General features: G+C 39.3%; 1 protein-coding gene across 4 annotated transcripts in view; it reads left to right on the top strand.

Annotated features, from left to right (window-relative positions):
* Positions 1-19,165, top strand: part of UROC1 (urocanate hydratase 1) — a 39,240-nt gene that overhangs the window by 14,415 nt on the left and 5,660 nt on the right. For all 4 annotated transcript variants that reach the window (XM_083796183.1, XM_083796184.1, XM_083796182.1 and 1 more), the window contains 11 exons: positions 21-164; positions 3,804-3,892; positions 4,336-4,398; positions 5,113-5,292; positions 6,799-6,896; positions 7,160-7,232; positions 8,563-8,684; positions 12,505-12,575; positions 13,507-13,605; positions 15,136-15,235; positions 18,061-18,142. In XM_083796183.1, coding sequence (XP_083652309.1) covers positions 21-164; positions 3,804-3,892; positions 4,336-4,398; positions 5,113-5,292; positions 6,799-6,896; positions 7,160-7,232; positions 8,563-8,684; positions 12,505-12,575; positions 13,507-13,605; positions 15,136-15,235; positions 18,061-18,142 — 1,121 coding nt within the window. The remainder of the gene's footprint in view (positions 1-20; positions 165-3,803; positions 3,893-4,335; positions 4,399-5,112; positions 5,293-6,798; positions 6,897-7,159; positions 7,233-8,562; positions 8,685-12,504; positions 12,576-13,506; positions 13,606-15,135; positions 15,236-18,060; positions 18,143-19,165) is intronic.

Genomic DNA, 19,165 nt, shown 5'->3' with positions numbered 1-19,165 from the left:
CTATTTTGTGCTGTGTGTAGCTCACAGTGCTGAATGCAGGCCGTCGCTACTTGAAGGCAGAAGACCTATCTGGAAAGGTGTTTGTTACTTCTGGTCTTGGAGGGATGAGTGGGGCTCAAGCAAAGGCTGCAGTCATTGCTGGGTGTGTGGGGATCATTGCAGAGGTGAGAGCAATTCTTTTGTTGTCTTCTTGTCTTCATGTGCTGATTTAGAAGTCTCATTCTCCTGATCAGATGTGTTCCTCAAACAACCCTGTCAGGCAAAACTCAAAAAAAGATACTGCCTTCCAAGCTCTGTATGTCTTTCCATTGCTGAGCATTTTTCACTGCTATTGCACCCTCTATCTGTTTGCCCACTGGGTTGTGCTGTAAAGATATGAACTGTTACTTCTTATAGTTGCTTCACAAATAATGCAGAACAATTCTGTTAGATAAGCCATACTCAGCACTTGAACTATTGTCATTACATGTGTGAAAGGATATAACTTCCGCAGGTAATTCCCATGGGAACTATATCCTCTTTATGCCAAAAAGTCTATTAGGTTAAAAAAGTATTAGTTATATTATGATTAACATTTAATTTCTCTAACACCCTTATCAGGTGCAGTGAAAATACCTGTTAAAAATGGTGGTATGATTCAGTCATCCAGGTTGGGACTAACAAATTTGCTTAGTGTTGCCATTCTCTGAAGTCAATGAGATTTTGTAAAACTGGGAAACTTAAAGTTGGCTTTGGTGTGAAAACGGTGAGGGTAATTACAAGCACTGATGAGAATTTCAGTTGTAGGCTATCTTGGTAGACAACAAAGGTAAGTTCTGCTTAGAGAAAATGCTGTTGGGGAGAAGTTCTGTGTTATCATTTTCACTGTTCCCTGAAGTTTACCCACAGCTTATATTGTTTTGTAGAGTCTTCCATCCTGATGTAATATTTCTGTTGCAAATATGTTAAAATAACCCAGCTGTTTCCTCCCATAAACAAAGAGAATCTAATAATGATCTGTGATTCAAAGATTGCTAATGTTCGAGTGATTAGAATAGTGTATGGTAGGATCCACTGGATACATAGATATCTCTAAGTATCCTATATCTGATGCTGAACCTGAACAAGATCTTGATAAGTATTCATATGTATAGTTTTCAAGTAAAATAGATTTTTATATAAAGAAAGTAACGTAACTCCTAATACTTGCATTTTTCAGCTATTATGCTTATCACAGAATTCTGTTCTAACAAATCAGAAGAATGGACTATAAAATCATTGCAACAGTTTTTAACTGAAAATGTTGCTCTGCAATTCTGTGAAAATGGTAGTGAATTTCTTTAATGATAGCGACTATTGGGAAGTAATAAACCCTTCCATGCATTTCCTTCTTCATGACAACCTTTGAATTCAGTACACTGGGGAAACGTTCTTAACAGATATAAGAGCTGACCAAAATGCATTGAGCTCTTTGATTGGTAGGTAATCAGCTCTTGCTACTGCTCCAGAGGAAGAAAGATTTTGAGAAAAAATCTTCAGAGCAGACTAGAGTGTGAGTTTAGCTTTCTCAGCCAAAGTAGCTTATAAAAAGAATTAGCTGGCAGACCTCTGCTATGGACATGCCACTTGCTGCAATCAAAAGGGTAAGAATATTGCAATCTAACCTGTAATAATTGTAAGTTCAAAACATAATGGGTCAGACTGCTTACGTGGCATGCAGAAAATCTGTCCCACTCTGGCTAGCAGAAGTCTTACTCATGGAAAGTTAGGATTTCATCTATTTTGTAATGATGGTGCAAAAATATTTTTTTAGCACAACGTGAATTTTGCGTGTGTTTGAGATCTCATCAGGTAGTCCATGAAGATCAAATTTACTATTGAATAAATTATTATTGAATAAATTATCTTGTTCAGACTTTGACTCTGTCATCATGAACTTTCAAATGCTAGAATACAAAAGGAGAGATTTCAGTGAATGCTATTCAAAGCAGTCCTTTGTCCTTTTCATCTCCACGGCTGCAGATGATTTTGTTCAGGAGACTGAATATCGCCTGGTTTTTATCTCCTGTGAGATGATCCTTGTCGGAAATGAGTCTCAGGAGCACATGTGGATAGCTATATATATGTACATATTATTTATTTAAGGAACTATTTATGCAAATGGCATTGATGAATTGTGCAAGAGATGTCATTTTGTCAGCCAGGGCTTCCGAAGCTCAGACAGAAGGGATTAATGGTGCAAGTCTTTTACCTCTTCTGTTTGACATGAAGCAGATTGTAATTTTATGAAATAGCTGTGTGGAGGGCCAGATGATCTCCTCTGAGCTGTGCTAAGCTCTCTAGGGTTACACTGGAGGTGACATTAGCTCATCATGTTTGTGCAATTTTTAAAATGTGTTTTTTAAAAAAGATCCCATATTTGAAAAGATGGTTCAAAGGAAGCTAGCTTTGAGTGTGCCAGCAAGTCTGAAAGACTTTCCAAGACTGTCAGAGAGGTCTGAAATAAAGTATATAAGATGTGGTAACAGACTTAAATAGATCTGATCTGTATTATGCAGAGCTTTAAATGAACCCCATTCCTGTAATTCATACGGACCATTTAATATCCTTTTCCCCTGTGATGATTTAAATAATTCCCAAAGCAGCTGTCCCCCACGGCACCTGACTTTTTGTTGAATAATTCTATTGGTAGTGACACTGCTATTATCATAATCTGGGGTTTTGGAAGGATAGTCTTTATTACTGATGTGGGAAATGATGGAAGGTTTCTCATGCTAAGAATAATTGGGGAAGAAAAGGTTTCCTGGTGTTCAAGCAACTCCTGAATACAGAACTTATTTAATTTACATATAAATACTTTGTTAATGAGAAATAATGAAATGGAAATGATGGGGGTGGATTATAGAGAAGTAAAAATGCTTTAATGTAATATTGTAAGATATTCAGGTTATGCATTCTTGTGCACCCATAACACTCTGGGTGTCTAAATCAGTTGCCACCACAGAAAATTGGCTTGAATTAATTTTGCCACTTGCTTTATGCCACTGATAACTCATTATAAATGTCTTAATGATGTACAAGTTTGTGCATTGAATCATTAATATGGAATCTGTGCCAAAGCCTCCACAGTTTGTCTATCCATTTATATTTTTATCCTGCTGTCTCTGGTGCATACACACAAACTGGTTCCAGAAGAGTACCAATTTGGGATTGAGCTTGTTTGGAGCTTCAAAGTTCAAAGCAAGAGGGGATTGAAGACGTAGTTTTGTTTTGATCCATTCCATTTTTCACAGAGGCACCAGTCAGCTGGGACAAGAAAATACTTTCTTCTTTTCTTTCCCATATTTGGTTGAGATTTTCAACCAGCAGTCAAAGTACAAAAGTGAGGGTCAAAAGCAAACTATTCTTTTGTCCTGGGCAGTCTGGCAGAAAAGTCTGAGTTATTTAAAAAAAAAAAAAAAAGTTTACAATTTTCAATGAAAATCATCAAAACAAACATTAAAGATCATTTAAAATTCATGTAAATATATTACCTCTTGCATAATTTTAATGAGAATTTCTGGTTTGTAAAATATATTTAGGAAGTAATAGGTCAGGTTTTTTCCTACTTCTAGCCTGAAATAATAGAGAATGGGATTGGTAAATATCAAAGATGGAAAAGAAGTACTTGGACAATCACTTCATCTTAAGGCCAACGTAGGGCTATTCCTTTCACTCACTTGCTACTTTCTTATTAAAAAAAAAAAAAAAAGAAAAGAAATAAAAGGTAAAAGGGACTCAATGGGAGAAACAGGAGTTTTAAGATCCTCTGTTATTTGTCTTAGGTTGATGAAGCAGCGCTTTTGAAACGTTACAAGCAGGGCTGGCTCATGGAAATCTCTAACAACCTGGACCATTGCATTGCTCGTCTTAGGTATGATTTGTAACATTCAGTCACTTTATGTCTACTCCCTAATCCTTGCTTTACATCTTACTGCATTGTGCTATTTTAGTATGCAAAGAGGGAGGGATTGAAGGACACCTCCTCTTACCCCAGGTCTGCTTTCGAATGTGTATCTATCCTTCCAAACAGCAGCTTTCCTTGTTAGTGATTACCAATGCTTACAACTTGCCATTACCAGTGCTTCATATAGTTTATATTATATGTTAAATGTCTTCATTTTTTCATGATTATGCATATAGTGATTACAAATAATGTTACAGTTGAACAGTCAAGCTACATAAAGGTCAAAAGTTTTATTGCCTAGATTAGTGTTGGAAACAACATACAGAGTTTTGTTTGCAATTTGTATGTTGTGAGATAGAATTACATGAGGTACTTTTTCATCAACCTGTCTTTTTTAAACTCTATTCTAGAGATGCAAGAAAGAATAAAATTGCCCTTAGTTTGGGTTACCATGGGAATGTAGTAGATCTGTGGTAAGTAGTATATATGGACATACTAATGTTCTTGCTTGTTAAGTCAACCCGGGATTAGTTCCCAGACTTGGAATAGAAGCAACGTTAAATGTAGTGCTGAGTTCATGACTCTAGATATTCATGAAAAACTGTATTGTAAAAAGAGGGATTTTCATCCTTGTGTCCCAGTTTCCAGTTGCATGGGAAATGCATCATCTTTCCTCATGGAACAGTGAATCTCTTAGGGAAAGAAATCACTAAGATTCGTCCTCGGATAAAGAGGGAATTTCTCCATCTCCTAAGCTTTTGCTATTTGGTTAGCCAGAAAATGTCTTTGACTTCAGTGAAGAATAGGAGTATTGAGGCATCGATTGAATAAAAACAATCAAATAAGGGATGTAAATTCTAGCACTCTTGTGGCTTTACCCAATGGTAAACCTTGCTGTTACACCATACACCAAGGGTTGAAACTGATCAATATATGACTGATACATCATACTGGCATTTGACTTACCTGTTGGCATTCCTGTGCAGGGAAATGTGAAGTATATGGTGACGAAGATTTGCATGCAACTTTTAGTTTCCCACTTCCTGCATGCTAAAAGACAGCTTGCCAAGGGCATACCTTTATAAACAACTTCTTTAGATGGAAGGTGTTCACCTGAAAGAGGAGCTTCAATGTGAGATAACAGCTTTTGTTCAAACATTTCATTCATTCTCTTCCCTTCCCTCTAGGGAGAGGCTAGTGTATGAGCTGGACACAACAGGAGAGCTGCTAGTTGATCTGGGGTCTGACCAAACTTCGTGTCATAACCCATTCAGTGGGGGATATTATCCAGTCCAGCTTGGCTTTGAGGAGGCAAAGCAGCTCCTGTCCACCAATCCAGGGAAGTTCCGGACCATGGTACAAGAGAGGTAAATGTTTTGTTGATGCATGCTTTAACCTTTAAATTTTGTTGCTCTGCAAGTGATTGGATCTTTGTCTTTTTCACAAGAAGTTTCACTGTATTAAGTATAAGATACTGCCCTTCAGTAGAAAGCTGGGGTAGAGATATTGTACCAGTAACACTAGTAACTACTGACTTGTACTTACACAGTTGTTACACAAAGTCTGGCAGACGAGTCACCTACCCACCATTTTAGGAGTCATCACTAGAATACAAAATCCAGAGGCCTGAATGATTTATGATTTATTTCACTTCTAAATATTCCTAAATTGCATTAAGTTTTAAACATCCAGGGCAATAAATACAATTCCGTGTAGACTAACAGTTGGTTTAGGTTCACTGACTAAGGCATAAAACAGCAATTGGTAAGCCAGGAATCCATGTAGCCTACCACACTTCCATCTGTGGCCGGTGATAGTTTTTTATGGAAGGATATAACAAGGGAACAAATTTTCCCAATGAGTCCTCCCAGCTTTCTGAAACTGTAACTAAGTTCTGTTTAAGTTCAGGGAGCTACTCCTGATTTACAAGTTTGCCAGTGAAATTAGAATTGGATGTTATAAAGGGAAAAATTTAGTATAATTTATCTATAAATAAAGAACTGTGGTATAGAGGCGTCAGACTGTACTGTTGTTCTCAGCTGGTACTTTTGAGACATTATGACTCTGTTATTGTTCACCTTAAATATTCTCACTGGAGAGCTATTTTCTAGTAGAAGCTAAAACATGGGCGTGTAATCTATTTGATTTTGGATTATGAACCTACAAAGACCTTTCCAGTTTCCCAAGTCTGTATTATATGTACTACTCTAAGACAAAGGTAACAGGTAAATTTCTTGGAAGGACTCATTTGTAAGAGTCTGGTATGACCTGAACAAGCACAATTTAATTTGTTAGGCATTGATTTACCTTTTTAGAGTTCCAAAGGTTACACCTATGCATGTACAACTCCATATGCAACTATGCATTGAGATTAGAATTGGATATTACTAAGTGAGAAAGGTATCAGAGAGGATAGTCTTGGGGTATAATCCACTATTGGAAGCAAAGGGAAAACTGGGCTGTTCTTGCCAAGGGAGAGGCCAAAGCAGTGATGTCTGGCCATTTTAAATGTTTCTGTCTTTGCAGGCTTTCTCTCTGAACTCTTTGAATTCTTTTGCATGTTTTTATAAGCTGTTACTACTTTCAGTCCTCAGATCTGGCTGCACTTCTTTGCTGAAAGATATGACCCTTCACTGTTAATTAATTGTTAATTACAATGGCTATGAACCAGTTGAAGATTTGGGGATAACAGGTGCTACAGAGATCGAAAATATCTTATATATCTTATGGGTTTATGTCTGTTTGTTTTTTTGTTTTTTGTTTTTTTTAGTTCCATCTGTCTCCACACTGCTTCCCTGCCTTTAGTGAGCTCATGATATGATTCTCTTTGATATTTAATCAATCAGGAATAATGGTTTCATTCTTTATTTCAGTCTGAGGAGACACGTGGCTGCTATTAACAGACTAGCTGATAAGGGCATGTTTTTTTGGGATTATGGCAATGCGTTTCTCTTGGAAGCTCGAAGGGCTGGTGAGTAGATTCTGGAGTTCTTAGGTGGGAACAAGAGCAATTTTGAATACTTCTTTCCATCCCTATTCTCTGGTAGGATAGGGTTGGTCAGAGTGTTATGCCAACTCTTTAGTCCCTCTTGTTCTATCACTGTTCTCTGGGGTCCCTTACTTCCTCTGTGGCTGAGGGAAGGCCTTCATGGGAACCCAGGTGCAGTCTGGTTATACATTTAATATTTTTTTCTTCATCGTCAAGTCACTGATGACTCTAAAATCCTTTTATAGGTGCTGATGTTGAGAAAAAAGGAGCCAATAAAACAGAATTCAGATATCCTTCCTACGTTCAGCATATCATGGGGTATGTTGGGTAGATCTTGGACTAAAGTACTCTAATGCTTTATGGCTATTGGAGACTTCACTTAGTGAAAATCTGGCAGTGTAGTGTATACAATGAAAAGGACTCAACTACAGCAGTAGGAAATTTGATCTTACAGGTGTTATGTCAGAGTTAGTCTAATTTTCCTCTGCTTTGGAGAAGTGCCCAGTGCAGCTTAGGAGGATGTCCTATAAGCATCATACTTGTATTTTCTATTGGTTTCAGTAGAGCTACAATGAAAAGAAGTGCCAGATCTGGAGGGACATGTTGTGCGTGACTAGTATAAGACTCTGATAGCAGAGGTGTTTTGCTAATAATTTGTGGTGAAAGGCATGACAAGTCTTGTTAACTTGGTGTAAAAGCTTTATCCTTTTGAGGATTAAAAAGCCTTATGAAAACAGATACCAGATGTCTGAACAGTAAGCTAAAACATTGCCAAAACAAAACTCTTTATTCCTTTACATGAATAGTTGCATTTTCTCTTTTGTTTCATCAATTTTCCTTAAGCAGCTCTTCTCAAGAAAATAGCCAACTTGCTGCCTCAAACTGTAACTATCTGCAAATTCACCTCTAAGAGCTTAAATTGAAGAGCTTGTCTCTTCAGAGCAGTAGAGCATAATTTCAAATCATTGGAGCCTGTCTGCACCAAACTCAAAACACATCTGAAATAAGACTCTTTTCTGCCTGTGTCACCAACTGCACTCCTCACTCAAGCTGTCCATGCACTACTTTCAGAAAGACCTGAGCTTAGGACATCCACTGAAAGACTTGGTTATACCACCTTCTGACTCATGCTTAGCTTGCATGTGAATAAAAGCTTGAATGTAGAGTAAGGCACCCACCAGATTCTCTGAAGCTCAAATGAGGTGTGTCTTACTCTTGTGTGTAAACAATGTGGACAACAGATGAGTCTGGACTCAGGCACTTTCTCAAACCTACAATAGTCTGATAGCATAGATGTACTCTGAGTTAGCCTGGCTTAAGGAGGAAAAGACCAGGCAACAGGTATAGTAAATTTTATGAAACAGAAAACAAAATTGCAATTCATCTGATGGTGCACCTGTTTGATTGAACTGTCCAACATTTCTATCAAAATTTTTGTCTGACTGTATTTTTACACGCCAGTCAATGGCTGCAGGAAACAGCACTGTTTAATTAGTTAATGGCTCCTGATGCTTCTGTTTAGATTAGTTCATTGAAAATGTTTGAAATTCTTCCGTCTCCAGCTAATGAAAGAAAAGCACTGCTAGCAGCCAGGATAAATAAAGAAAGAATTTCAACCATCTGTTAATGAAACATGTTCTCTTCCCAGGGACATTTTTTCCCTGGGATTTGGGCCATTCCGCTGGGTTTGTACCTCAGGTGACCCACAGGATCTTGCTACCACTGACTCAATTGCCATGTCTGTGTTGGAGGACTCCATTCGTCAGGGAGGTAAGGCAACAAACATCCCATGCCTCCATCACTGGGAGTGTTTTGGGAACAAAAGGGAACTGAGTTGTGCAACATGTGATGGCTTTTGGCTGAAACCATAGAAAGCAGTCTCTTGCTTGTTCCATGTGAGCAGGAGATCTCACTCTTCCCCAAACTCCTATAAGGAGTGTAACCAGTAGGTAAGATGTAAAAACACCATGTAGAGAGGTTATCGATCCCAAAACTATTGTTTCAGTTTGGGCTAAGAGCATTTCTCTTCATTTGTTAAAGATTTTCCTGCACTCTGTCACCTTGAAAATTTAAGGCAAACAGTATCTTTCATTTGGCCTACAAGAGCTTCATAATGGAGTCAAATTGTTTTGCCCCTGTCTCTCAGGGGAATGAGGTATGGGAATCTACAGAGGTTTGTAAGAGGTTAGTAAGCAGATCGGTGGCATGAAAGCCAGATTTCATGGGCTTGGTGCTCCATCCAGTGTCATTTATTTGGGATTACAATTTTGAGATCTAAAAGTTTTTTGCTATTTGTTAACAAAGTGACAGCTGATTCTGCCATTTGTGGAACCAATTTGGGATTCATGGTTGTGTATACTGCTCTAGTATCTAGGAATTACACTTTCACTCTTCCATATCAAAATACTGTAGTTTCTTTAAAAAATAATGTAGCTATTTTTCTGCCGTGTACTGAAATCACCAGTCATCTCTCAAGACTGAACTGATGCATGACCTTTGGATGGTTGCATTGCAAGACTCAGAAATGGATCAGTTACTGTGTGTTCAATAGTATGTGGGTGTTTATACGGATGTTAATGTAAAGCTGAGGAGAGAATTCTCTTCCACATTAAAAAAATAAATAAAATAAAAATTGAACTCTTGCATGTATATTCTTAATTCAAATTTTAAAATGGCATTTTAAAATCCCAACAGGTGAAAACAGGCTTAAGGGCAATGCTAGCAATGCTATTATTGGATTTGCTGTTGTATTTGGCAGGACAATGGGAATAGGATTTCAAAGAGAAATGAAAACAGAATTTGGCCAGAAAATAAACAGCCATTCATGGGTTCACGTTCTTAACTGTTACACTTGCTGTCCGGTCCCTGTGGGACGTGGGCTTGGACCAAATTCCAGGGTCTGGATATACTCATATACATATGTATCTAAAATCTGAGCCTGCATTTGAATTTTATAAAAGAATTGGTTGTGATGGTTGAAAGAAAACTCCACAGAGCTGAAGTCTATTGTATTCAAAGTCTAAACTTTTGACCTGGCCTTGAACTCAATGTTAAGCATTCTTCCTCTTTTGGGGAGATGAATTTTTATGTTTAAACCTCACAAACTGAAAAAAAATCCTATATAGTTTTATTTGCTTCCAATTCCAAGGCACCTCAGCTTTAAATTAGCATTTGTGCAAGAGATGCAGCACTGATGGCTGAAGTGCAACTTGGATTTACTACCTCTCTGGCAGCTTGAAGGCTGAGCTGTTAACAGCAACACATATCTCCCAAGAGCAAAAGGGAAGTAATCTCTGTGTTAATGAAGACTGTTCCTGTGCATACACAATGTCTTCTAGTATTTTTTTAAAGCCTAAAAAAGCACAGGAGCCCATGAAATTCCAGAAGCAACACAGTAGCCTTGCCTGATTTAGGAAGGGATTCCTTTTGGGGTGTTGGATTGAGGGCTGGCAGCAGTTTAGCAAATGAAACACATGGAGCTAATCTAAAGTTAAGCTCTTTCTAGAAAAAGCTGTAAGATTTTCAGCTGCAGGAAGGTCTAAATAAAAGGGAGGATTCTTACTTCCCCAGGGCTAACAGATGAAAACCAACCTGGTGGTCAACACCACAGCTTAGGACAGAGAATGACTGTTACTGGAGCTGTCTGGGAGAGACAGATGTGCTGTGTGGAGCTAGGTCTGTGTAGGCAGTTTGCTCATCTGGCTACCCTTCTGGGGATGATCTATAGAATTAACAGATGGATCTCTTCTATAAGTCCATGCACAGTGAGGTATTAAACGTGATAAGTATTCTGAGATGGCTTATAAATGTGGTAGAAAGGAACTCTTTCACTATTTGGTTTTCTAGAGTAACACCTGTAAACTCTCACAAAATGTCTGTAATAACCTAAATGAGTACTACCCGTTACATTCTAGAAGATGTTTCCTTGAAAATTCTGAATGGCAGCACAATCCTACTAGGACAGCACAAGCAGATGTTTCGTCTTTCACTCCCTGCGAGTCTAAGAGCTGACACGTTAATCCTCATTGCAGTGTTTAGAAGCTCTTATTTGGAACCAACCCATAAAGCCCTGACAGGTCCTTTTAGGATTGTTAAAACTGTGTGGAAGGCCTGCCTCTGCAAGAATTAATGTATTTTGTATTTCTCTTTAATGATATGTTTAACCCGGAGTAGTTCTAGTTTTACATGCATATTTGCTGTCATATTGCCTAAATGGAAAGATAGCAGTCTAAACACTGCTCAGTTACCTGGCCAGTTTCAAGTTTTCAGTGTGCAGTTACTCCAGTTTGACTTTCAAATGCAAGTCATTTGTACATTATAATCTGACTTGAAAATGGGTGAGAGCTAGGAAGAGGTAGGAGACATGCTATCTTGGCATCTGCAGAAATGATTATGATTTGGAGCTCCAGTGCACAAGCAACTCACTGTGGCTTAGCATGCTGCCACATGCCAGCTGAGTCCTGGTGGCTGCCTGTGTCTCTCAGGCCAAAGTGATGCAACATAACTCTAGACCAAACTTTGCCCATAACTGTGCCTACAGTGAGTGACTTCCTAAGCCACCGTAACCTCAGCTGAGCTCACACGCACCCTTTGTGGAAAGGCATAACTGTAAAAGCCCCCCAGATTAAGATAATAAGACGATGCTTCTGTGCTGTTCTACACTCCCTCTCCCTTTTGTTACTCGCTGCAGACGGTGTCATGCCTTTGGAAGCAGCTGGTTACTGATGTTGCCATGTATCTGACTGATATGTGCCATATTTGCCTGTCTTTCACTTCAAATATCTTTGTTCTTTGTCCTCTTTGGTTTGGTTGATTGAGATGGAATTGCACAGGTATAAATGAGAGGAGAAGCTGGAGGGTAATTCAAGATGTTGTATTCAATTCTCAGATAACATACATGTCTAGACAAGGTGTAGGGTGGATTTACACACAGTTGCTAACCCATAAGAAGTTTTTCCATGCAGTTTGTGCTCTGCAGTAACGTGAGGCAATGTACCTCAGTTTGTAGGATATACGTGACTTTGGGTTTATCTTGGGATAAGAACGTTCACATGAGCAATTCAGTACAGGGCAATTGCGGTCCTAGAAATCTATACCCCAAGCACAGATGTAACTTATTCTCAAGTATATATTACCAGCTGCTTCTGGGAAATTCTGACAGATGTTCAGAAGAGTTATTTAATCCCTGATGCAACACTGGGCTGTGGTACCCAATATCATGGAGTTCGCTGAAGTTATTAATTTAGTAAAGGCTCAGAAAGGGTTTGGGCATCTAGTAGGCAGCAAGCCAGGTCACTGAAAATGAGCAGTATGTGCAGCCCATATTTCAAGTTTTAATTTAGTTTGCTAAAGATCTGAATGAGAGCTATCATTCTAACTGCCTCCTGCACAACATCTCATACCTTCCTCTAAATATATTTTACCAATTACTGCATTGGCTGCGAAGAGGACTATACAGCACTTCATATATGCGTGCTTGTATCTCAGAGCAGAATATGACTTGCTAGTGCTGTCAGATGAATTTAATTTAATTTAGAGCATATTGCATTCATTTTCAAAACCTATTTTTTTCCTTGCTTTCTCTTGCAAGTGAGCACATCTGTGAAGCAGCAGTACCATGACAACATCCGCTGGATTCGGGAAGCTGGCAGGCACAGCTTGGTAAGTGCACAACCTCCTTCAGCACAAGTGGTCCAGAACAGTTTCATTTCTGGTCCAGAACAGTTTCAAATGCTGGAGTGAAAAGTAGGAATGTGTATGAATGAAAACACTGTCTGTAAATACCAGGGTTCATAACTAAACATCTCTCCACAGCAGGGGTTTAGGATGAGCTGAAGCAGTTTTCCCTTCACCTCTTCATCTGGAAATGTTAAAATAATACAGCAAGCTGTAGTCTCATATCTGGAGTGAAAGAGGCTAGTGATTCATTCTCCACCTGATTGGTAACTACCTTTCAGCACCATTCAAAATGTCCTTCATTTGGCCCAACCTCATTACGCCTGCAGTTCTCAGTTCCCCTTTCAAAATAGGCATAGTGTATTATAGGAAGCAGGATGGCATGAAACATCCTTTGTTTTTCTTTTAGGGCAGGCTCTCACTGTGAAGCTAACTGGTAATACTGAAGGGCTTACATGTGCTCTCCTCATCTGGAAACCAGACTGGTCTGTGGAGTAAAGGCTGGAGAGGAGCATAGCTGTGCAGGACAGATGTTCTTTGACATTCTTTGTCTCTGTATTTCTCTTCCCTTCCAGCCCACCATCACCAGCTCCAAACCTCTGCTTCTCAGATGTTGATAAGGGGTTTGTTGATAGGGGGATTATAGTCTAGCAATCAGGTTGATTTAAAAAATGGGATTTATTGGACAGTAGCGGCTAAATACAGAAATACATCTCACTGTTTGTGCAAGTGGAGATAAAACTCAGTTCAAAGAGGGGCTTTAATTTCTATTTTCTGGAAGCTGGATGTTGATGAATGAATAATCTGTGCTTTCTCCTACAGAAGGAGGCAATCCTGTGACTGTATCTATCTGGGGCCTGAAGATAAGCCAGTTGCACAGAGAACCTTGTCACTCTGTTTTTTTTTTATTTTGCAGGTTGTTGGCTCTCAAGCTAGAATCTTATATTCTGATCAGAGGGGTCGTGTGTCTATAGCCATGGCTATTAATCGAGCGATTTCCGAAGGAAGGATTAAGGTTTGCCTTTTTCCTCTTGATATGGTCCAGTAATTGTGTTTAGTATCTGAGACTAGGGTGGCAGGTGGGAAAGGAGAAAGCTTCAATCAATAAGAGGAGAAATGCCTGCCATTTACATGGGACCATTCTGTTAAAATATGTTAGAGGTCAGTCCTCCTCTGTATGTAACCAGTATTGTGTTGTGTAAAGGAAGAGACAGGTTTAGAAACTGAAATACATTACCCTTTATTTCATGTTGGAAATTTGCCTTATTCTATGTCTGAGCAACTACAAGTACAATGCACCACACTGTGACCTGCTGAAAACACAAGATAGGGTCTCAAACTCCTTAGCAGTGCCCAGACATCACGCATAACAAGAGGCCATGCCACCGCCCGGTGTTTCTTACCCTTAATCCCTTGATTTCAGCCATATTATTACATCTAGTGATTTAATTCAAAACCCTTTCCTTCTCTGGATAGTAAAACTTTTGAAAGATTGTGATACCTGCTTTTAAACAGTCTTCATCAGCGTCCCGGCTGTGTGTATACAGCAGCAGCAGACCTAGGCATGTTTACTCACCTCAATCTCTTTTATAGCCAAACCACAATAATTGCCATATCAAAAGGGGCAAATTCAAGTAAAATTTAGAATGGATTCCAGCTAGGAAAGGCTTGTGTTTTTGTTACTCAGAAAAAGTTTGTTAAAATATTTCAAATGTTGAGCTGTTGACCTTCTCAGGATTCAAAACGAACCCCACTGCAAGCTAGTCTTAAAAAATAAACCTGACCAGGCAGAGCACTCCCATGGAGCTGTGACTGACAGGGTCAGACTCCCAGGCCCTTCAGATTTTATGTACTTTTTTCATTCCTTCAAATCTCCGTTCTGCCTCTTGCAAGTTGGATGCTCATTTCTATTTTCAATTATTTTCTAATCCACTGCCAGCATAAAACAAAGCCAGCTAATTCTATACCAAACCATGCCAAGAGAGTGAATTATTCTTACAGAAGCCTGGTGTAAGACCTGCAGCTAGTCTAGATTCACACTGTTAGTTAAATTCCAAATCAAGAATGGACTTGTTTGAGCTGCAGGAGATCACTAATTTTAATTGTTGCCTTATTTTTAGTCTTGAAGTCTTCCAAAAGAATGAAAACAGTAACATTTGCTATTTGTTTGCTGTTGTTCAGAAAAAGAACAACTTGTGAATGAAGATTTTTTGCATTCTGAAGTGTCTTTGAAATTTCAGCAAAGAAAGGCTTCAGATGAAATTGCCACACTGCTTTCCTTCTCCCTGTCCTGTTCGAGGATGTCATTGACATGGAAACAGCCTCCTGTTACTGTCTATGAAATGATGATGACTCATGAACAGCATATCAACATTTCTTTGCTAATAAATAATAGCAGGGAGAGAAGGAGATTTAGGGGGTTTAGGAGATGGAACAAAGCTGAGATTTGAAATGACTTCAGATAAAATGAATTCAGCAAAATATGATCTGTGGTAACATTGACAGTCCATGAAGGACTCCATTTGCTTGTCCTTGGCTTTTGCAGGCTCCGGTAGTCCTCAGCCGAGATCACCATGATGTGAGCGGGACTGACAGTCCTTACAGAGAAACGTCAAACATTTATGATGGATCCGCCTTTTGTGCAGGTCAGCAGAGCATCTGAGACTTGTCTGAACAGGCAAACAAGAAAATTGCTTTAAAAGAGAATTTTTTATGCAACATTTTGAAATGTTTTTGTTCAACCCTTTAATCCCAATTAATCAGATTTTCTGTGAACTTAACGTAGCTGTCAAGAGATAAAGAAATGACGGTAGAGCTAGTTAAATAGGAGAGGCTCAGAACAACGAAAATTCAGTGAAGATGCACCAGATTTACTTCAATGTAAATGGAGAGCAATCTGTCTTAGAGGACTGCATCTTGTGTTTGATTTTAATTTTGCCCCTCACTCTTTCAAAGAGGTGATCTGACCAGAATTACAGCAGTACTTCCTTGGGATGCACAAAATCAGATCTATAGCAGCATTTTGCTTAAAGCAAAATCAAGGACTCGGGAAAAGTCTGGAGTCTCTGAGAGGAACTTTTCTGGGCATAAGGTACAACATACTTTGCTAGTGAAAGCACAAAAATGGAAGTCAGGCGTTCTGGATTATATTGCAAACTTTGTTGTTCACTCAGTGTGACTGTGGGCAAATCATGTACATTTGCTGTTCAAAAGAAACCTGACCTGAGCTAACCAGAATCTGCTTTTAAGATTGTGAAATGGTGCTTCAGAAAAAATAAACTCAACAAATATCAGGCTGCAGATGTGAAAAATGAATGAAGCACTAAATGTTTTTAGCCTAAATCTTCCTCAATTTTCCATCCATAAGTGGAAATGATGACGATAATTTTAGCCCAGTAGTGTTTTCACATGCCATGAACTGACAATCATAAAGTGACTTCAGACAGGAGGATGCAAGCTGCCGTAGAAGGAGAAATTATGATTGAGGTAGCTGAGACTATTGAATGGCTTCCATTATGACAGGGATTTCATAATAGAAACAAATTACAGCTCAATGTTAAGGAGAAAAGTTCCCTGCTATCTTAAATGGACTGCTTGAAGAAATGAGGCTTTTAGTAGTACCTATCAGTCCCACTTCAATGTTTTCTGAGTATGTTGGCTGGTTCTAATGTGCCAGATGGATAGAGGCCTGAAATAATGTTTGCTTCTGCCAAGCTGTGAGAAAATGGTGCAGCTGCACAGAGAACAGCAATCCAAACTGATGTCTCCACCAAAGAGCCTAACCATATAAGTAAACACCAGGCAATGCCCTCAGAAGAGGGCAAACAGAAACAAGGCCTGCTAACCCGGTTGCTTACTATGTTATCTGTTTTTCTTTGAGTTTTGTGAATTACATGAACTATTTGCCTTCTCCATGGGCTTATCCAAATCCTGTTGACCACTGATTTCACTGGTCTTTGAAACCAAGTCTAACTCTGTTTTACCAGATGAGCCTCTGGAGGTAATTAAAGAACATCTTACATCTTAGGTCTTCCTCTCTCTTCTCTCGATCCTTTCCCGTTGTTTTAATGCCACATTTGAGCTACTTCAGTTCAAATTGGCTCCTCTCTGGCACACTGAAATTTTTGAGTCTTTGCCTATCTCATTTTGTTTTGCATTAAGGACCTCAGTCTGATCCCTGTCAAACAGGGGTCATTGCAAAGAGTATTTCAGCACAGACATTTGCGCAGTTAGTGACCTTTACTGAAACCAAGGAGCAAAGTGTTATTACATTGTTGGTCTATTTACTGTGCTCCTTGTATAAGCTCCACTCTTATCATGCTAGTGGCTGAGGAAGAAATCTGTACATTTTTAGAGTATAGGGATTTGAATCTCTCCCATTTCCTCCTGACAGCACTGTAATTATGATAATTGGGTTATTAAAGTGACATAATGCCAGATAAAAGATGCCATAATAGGGCTTTTGACAGGGTTTAACATAGATTAGTGCTCAAGTAAACTCATTTTTCCATCAGACGTGTAACAACCGTAGGTCTACAAATGTGACTAGTGGGACATTTGCTATGTCCTATTTTTTGCCGTTAAAAGCATAGCAAATAATCTATTGCTCCTGAATTAAATCTGCACAAGTGTTTTTGGTAATTTTACTCTTATCCTCTGTGTGTACCTCTTTCCACCTCTCTGGGTATATCTTTTAGCACAAGTTGTTGCGAACATGAAATTCTAGTGAACACTTCAGCAGAAATTGGGCATTTAACATTAGTCAAATTACATTTGGCTCCTACATTTATTTTTCTTCATTTATTCAAACAAAAGAAACATCCCATGTGATTTCAGCAGTTCCAGTTTTGAGGGCAAAATTCCTGTGTCCAGAGAATGGCAGCTTGTATCATTTCCATTGTGACTGTGTTCCTAAAATGCAACCCGTTAGCTTTAGACTGGTTTTCTGCACAGGGCTGAATTAACTCCTTAGTCTGATCTGAAAATACTTCAGCTCAGGCTCTCCTGAGAACTACAAGATATGTAGTTTTCCAAGTGTCCCCTCACTTTGAAATCTTCTATGTGGATGTGTCCAGCCTGTTCCACGACTGAGGTACTCCCAAGGAGAAGATTGTATTTCTTTCCACCCTCAGGAGCTATCTCCCAGCTGAGGAGCGGTATGTTCTTCAGCTACTTGAACTGGATCACAAATACAGAAAACTCCTCATAAGCCATGTTGTGAAATTAGCGTTTGGTTCCTGCAGTGTAGGGAGGAAAGAAAGAATGGGAGAAGAACTCTTGCCTGTTTGCCCCCCCACTCAACATGAGATGTTTACTATATATGTGAGAGAAGCTGTGTGTAAACCCTGCTTCCAACACTGCCTTCAATCAGCCATAATCAAGGTGGCAGTGGAAGGAAGTGAGCAGCACAACAACAAAAGAACAAATGCAGCATGTCAGAGCCCTGGTATCTCCTTTTCTCTCCTCACAGACATGGCAGTACAAAACTTCGTAGGAGATGCGTTCAGAGGAGCAACCTGGGTTGCCTTGCACAATGGTGGTGGAGTTGGCTGGTAGGAACTTACTTTTTTTTTCTAAAGCTGGACTCTGAATCCAGTTATTGCTGCTGTGTATGTGTGTGGGGACGAGAGACAGGAGGTGAATTTTAGAGGAGGTGTGTGTATGACTGGAGAAGTATGATGGGAAGGATGGGTTTGGAGACAAGGGCTGGAAGGATGCATTATAAGGTAAAGTGTGGTGTTGTATGAGGCTCTCTTAATTAGTGTCCATATGTCAAGAAAAAGTGTTTTGGACATTGGCCACAGCACAGTTTGGAGAACTTAATTTGCGAAACAAGGACAGTCTGCCATGGTCTTTTTGAACAGATCCCATTTCTAAAGTTGTCTTCACACATGCACAGCCAGAGTGTTAGTGGATGGATTATGCTTAGGTTTCCCCTTAAGCTGTATTTAAATCTGTGACCTTAGGACCCCAATATAAATGCCCATGTGCTAAAGTGCAACGAGGGGTTGCTGATACAAAACAGCTCAGGTGCCAGCAAACCCCCCGGTCTTCTTTCTCCCCTTGTTTCTGCATGGTACCATAAAAGACCACAGTTAAGCAAGGACTTGATTAAGCACCTTCTTCACGTAAGATGCAGAACTAGGATAAATGCCTAGACTCAGAAGCAGAGAGAAATATCATGTATGGAAAGGGAAATTAATCTCATTCGTATGCTACTAAAAGGCTACTCTGGCTTGGCACAGACTTAGGGAAAATAAGAGCCTGGCTACACTGCAGAGTCTTTAACTCTTGTTTGTTCTTTATGGCGTAATCCAGCAAAGCCTCTCCCATTTACTGTCATGTCTTCATTTTGTCGTGTAGCCAGTCAAAAGGAGGACAACCCTCTATTAAATACTCTAGTGATCTCTCACTTCACTGTTTCATCCAGCTCTGGAATATGCCAACAGCAGCAAACCAAAGAACTTGTTGCAGATGTTTTCCTAAGAGACACTTGATGATACCTAGTTATTACTCATCTGGATGAGCTGGAGCTAGAAATATAACCCTTCAAGTCAGATGGAGAATTCCCTCCC

Source organism: Anser anser (assembly GCF_964211835.1).
Source record: "Anser anser genome assembly, chromosome: 12".
Taxonomy (NCBI): Eukaryota; Metazoa; Chordata; class Aves; order Anseriformes; family Anatidae; genus Anser; species Anser anser.
The sequence above is the reverse complement of the archived record's forward strand: the minus strand, read 5'-3'. Positions and strand labels throughout refer to the sequence as shown.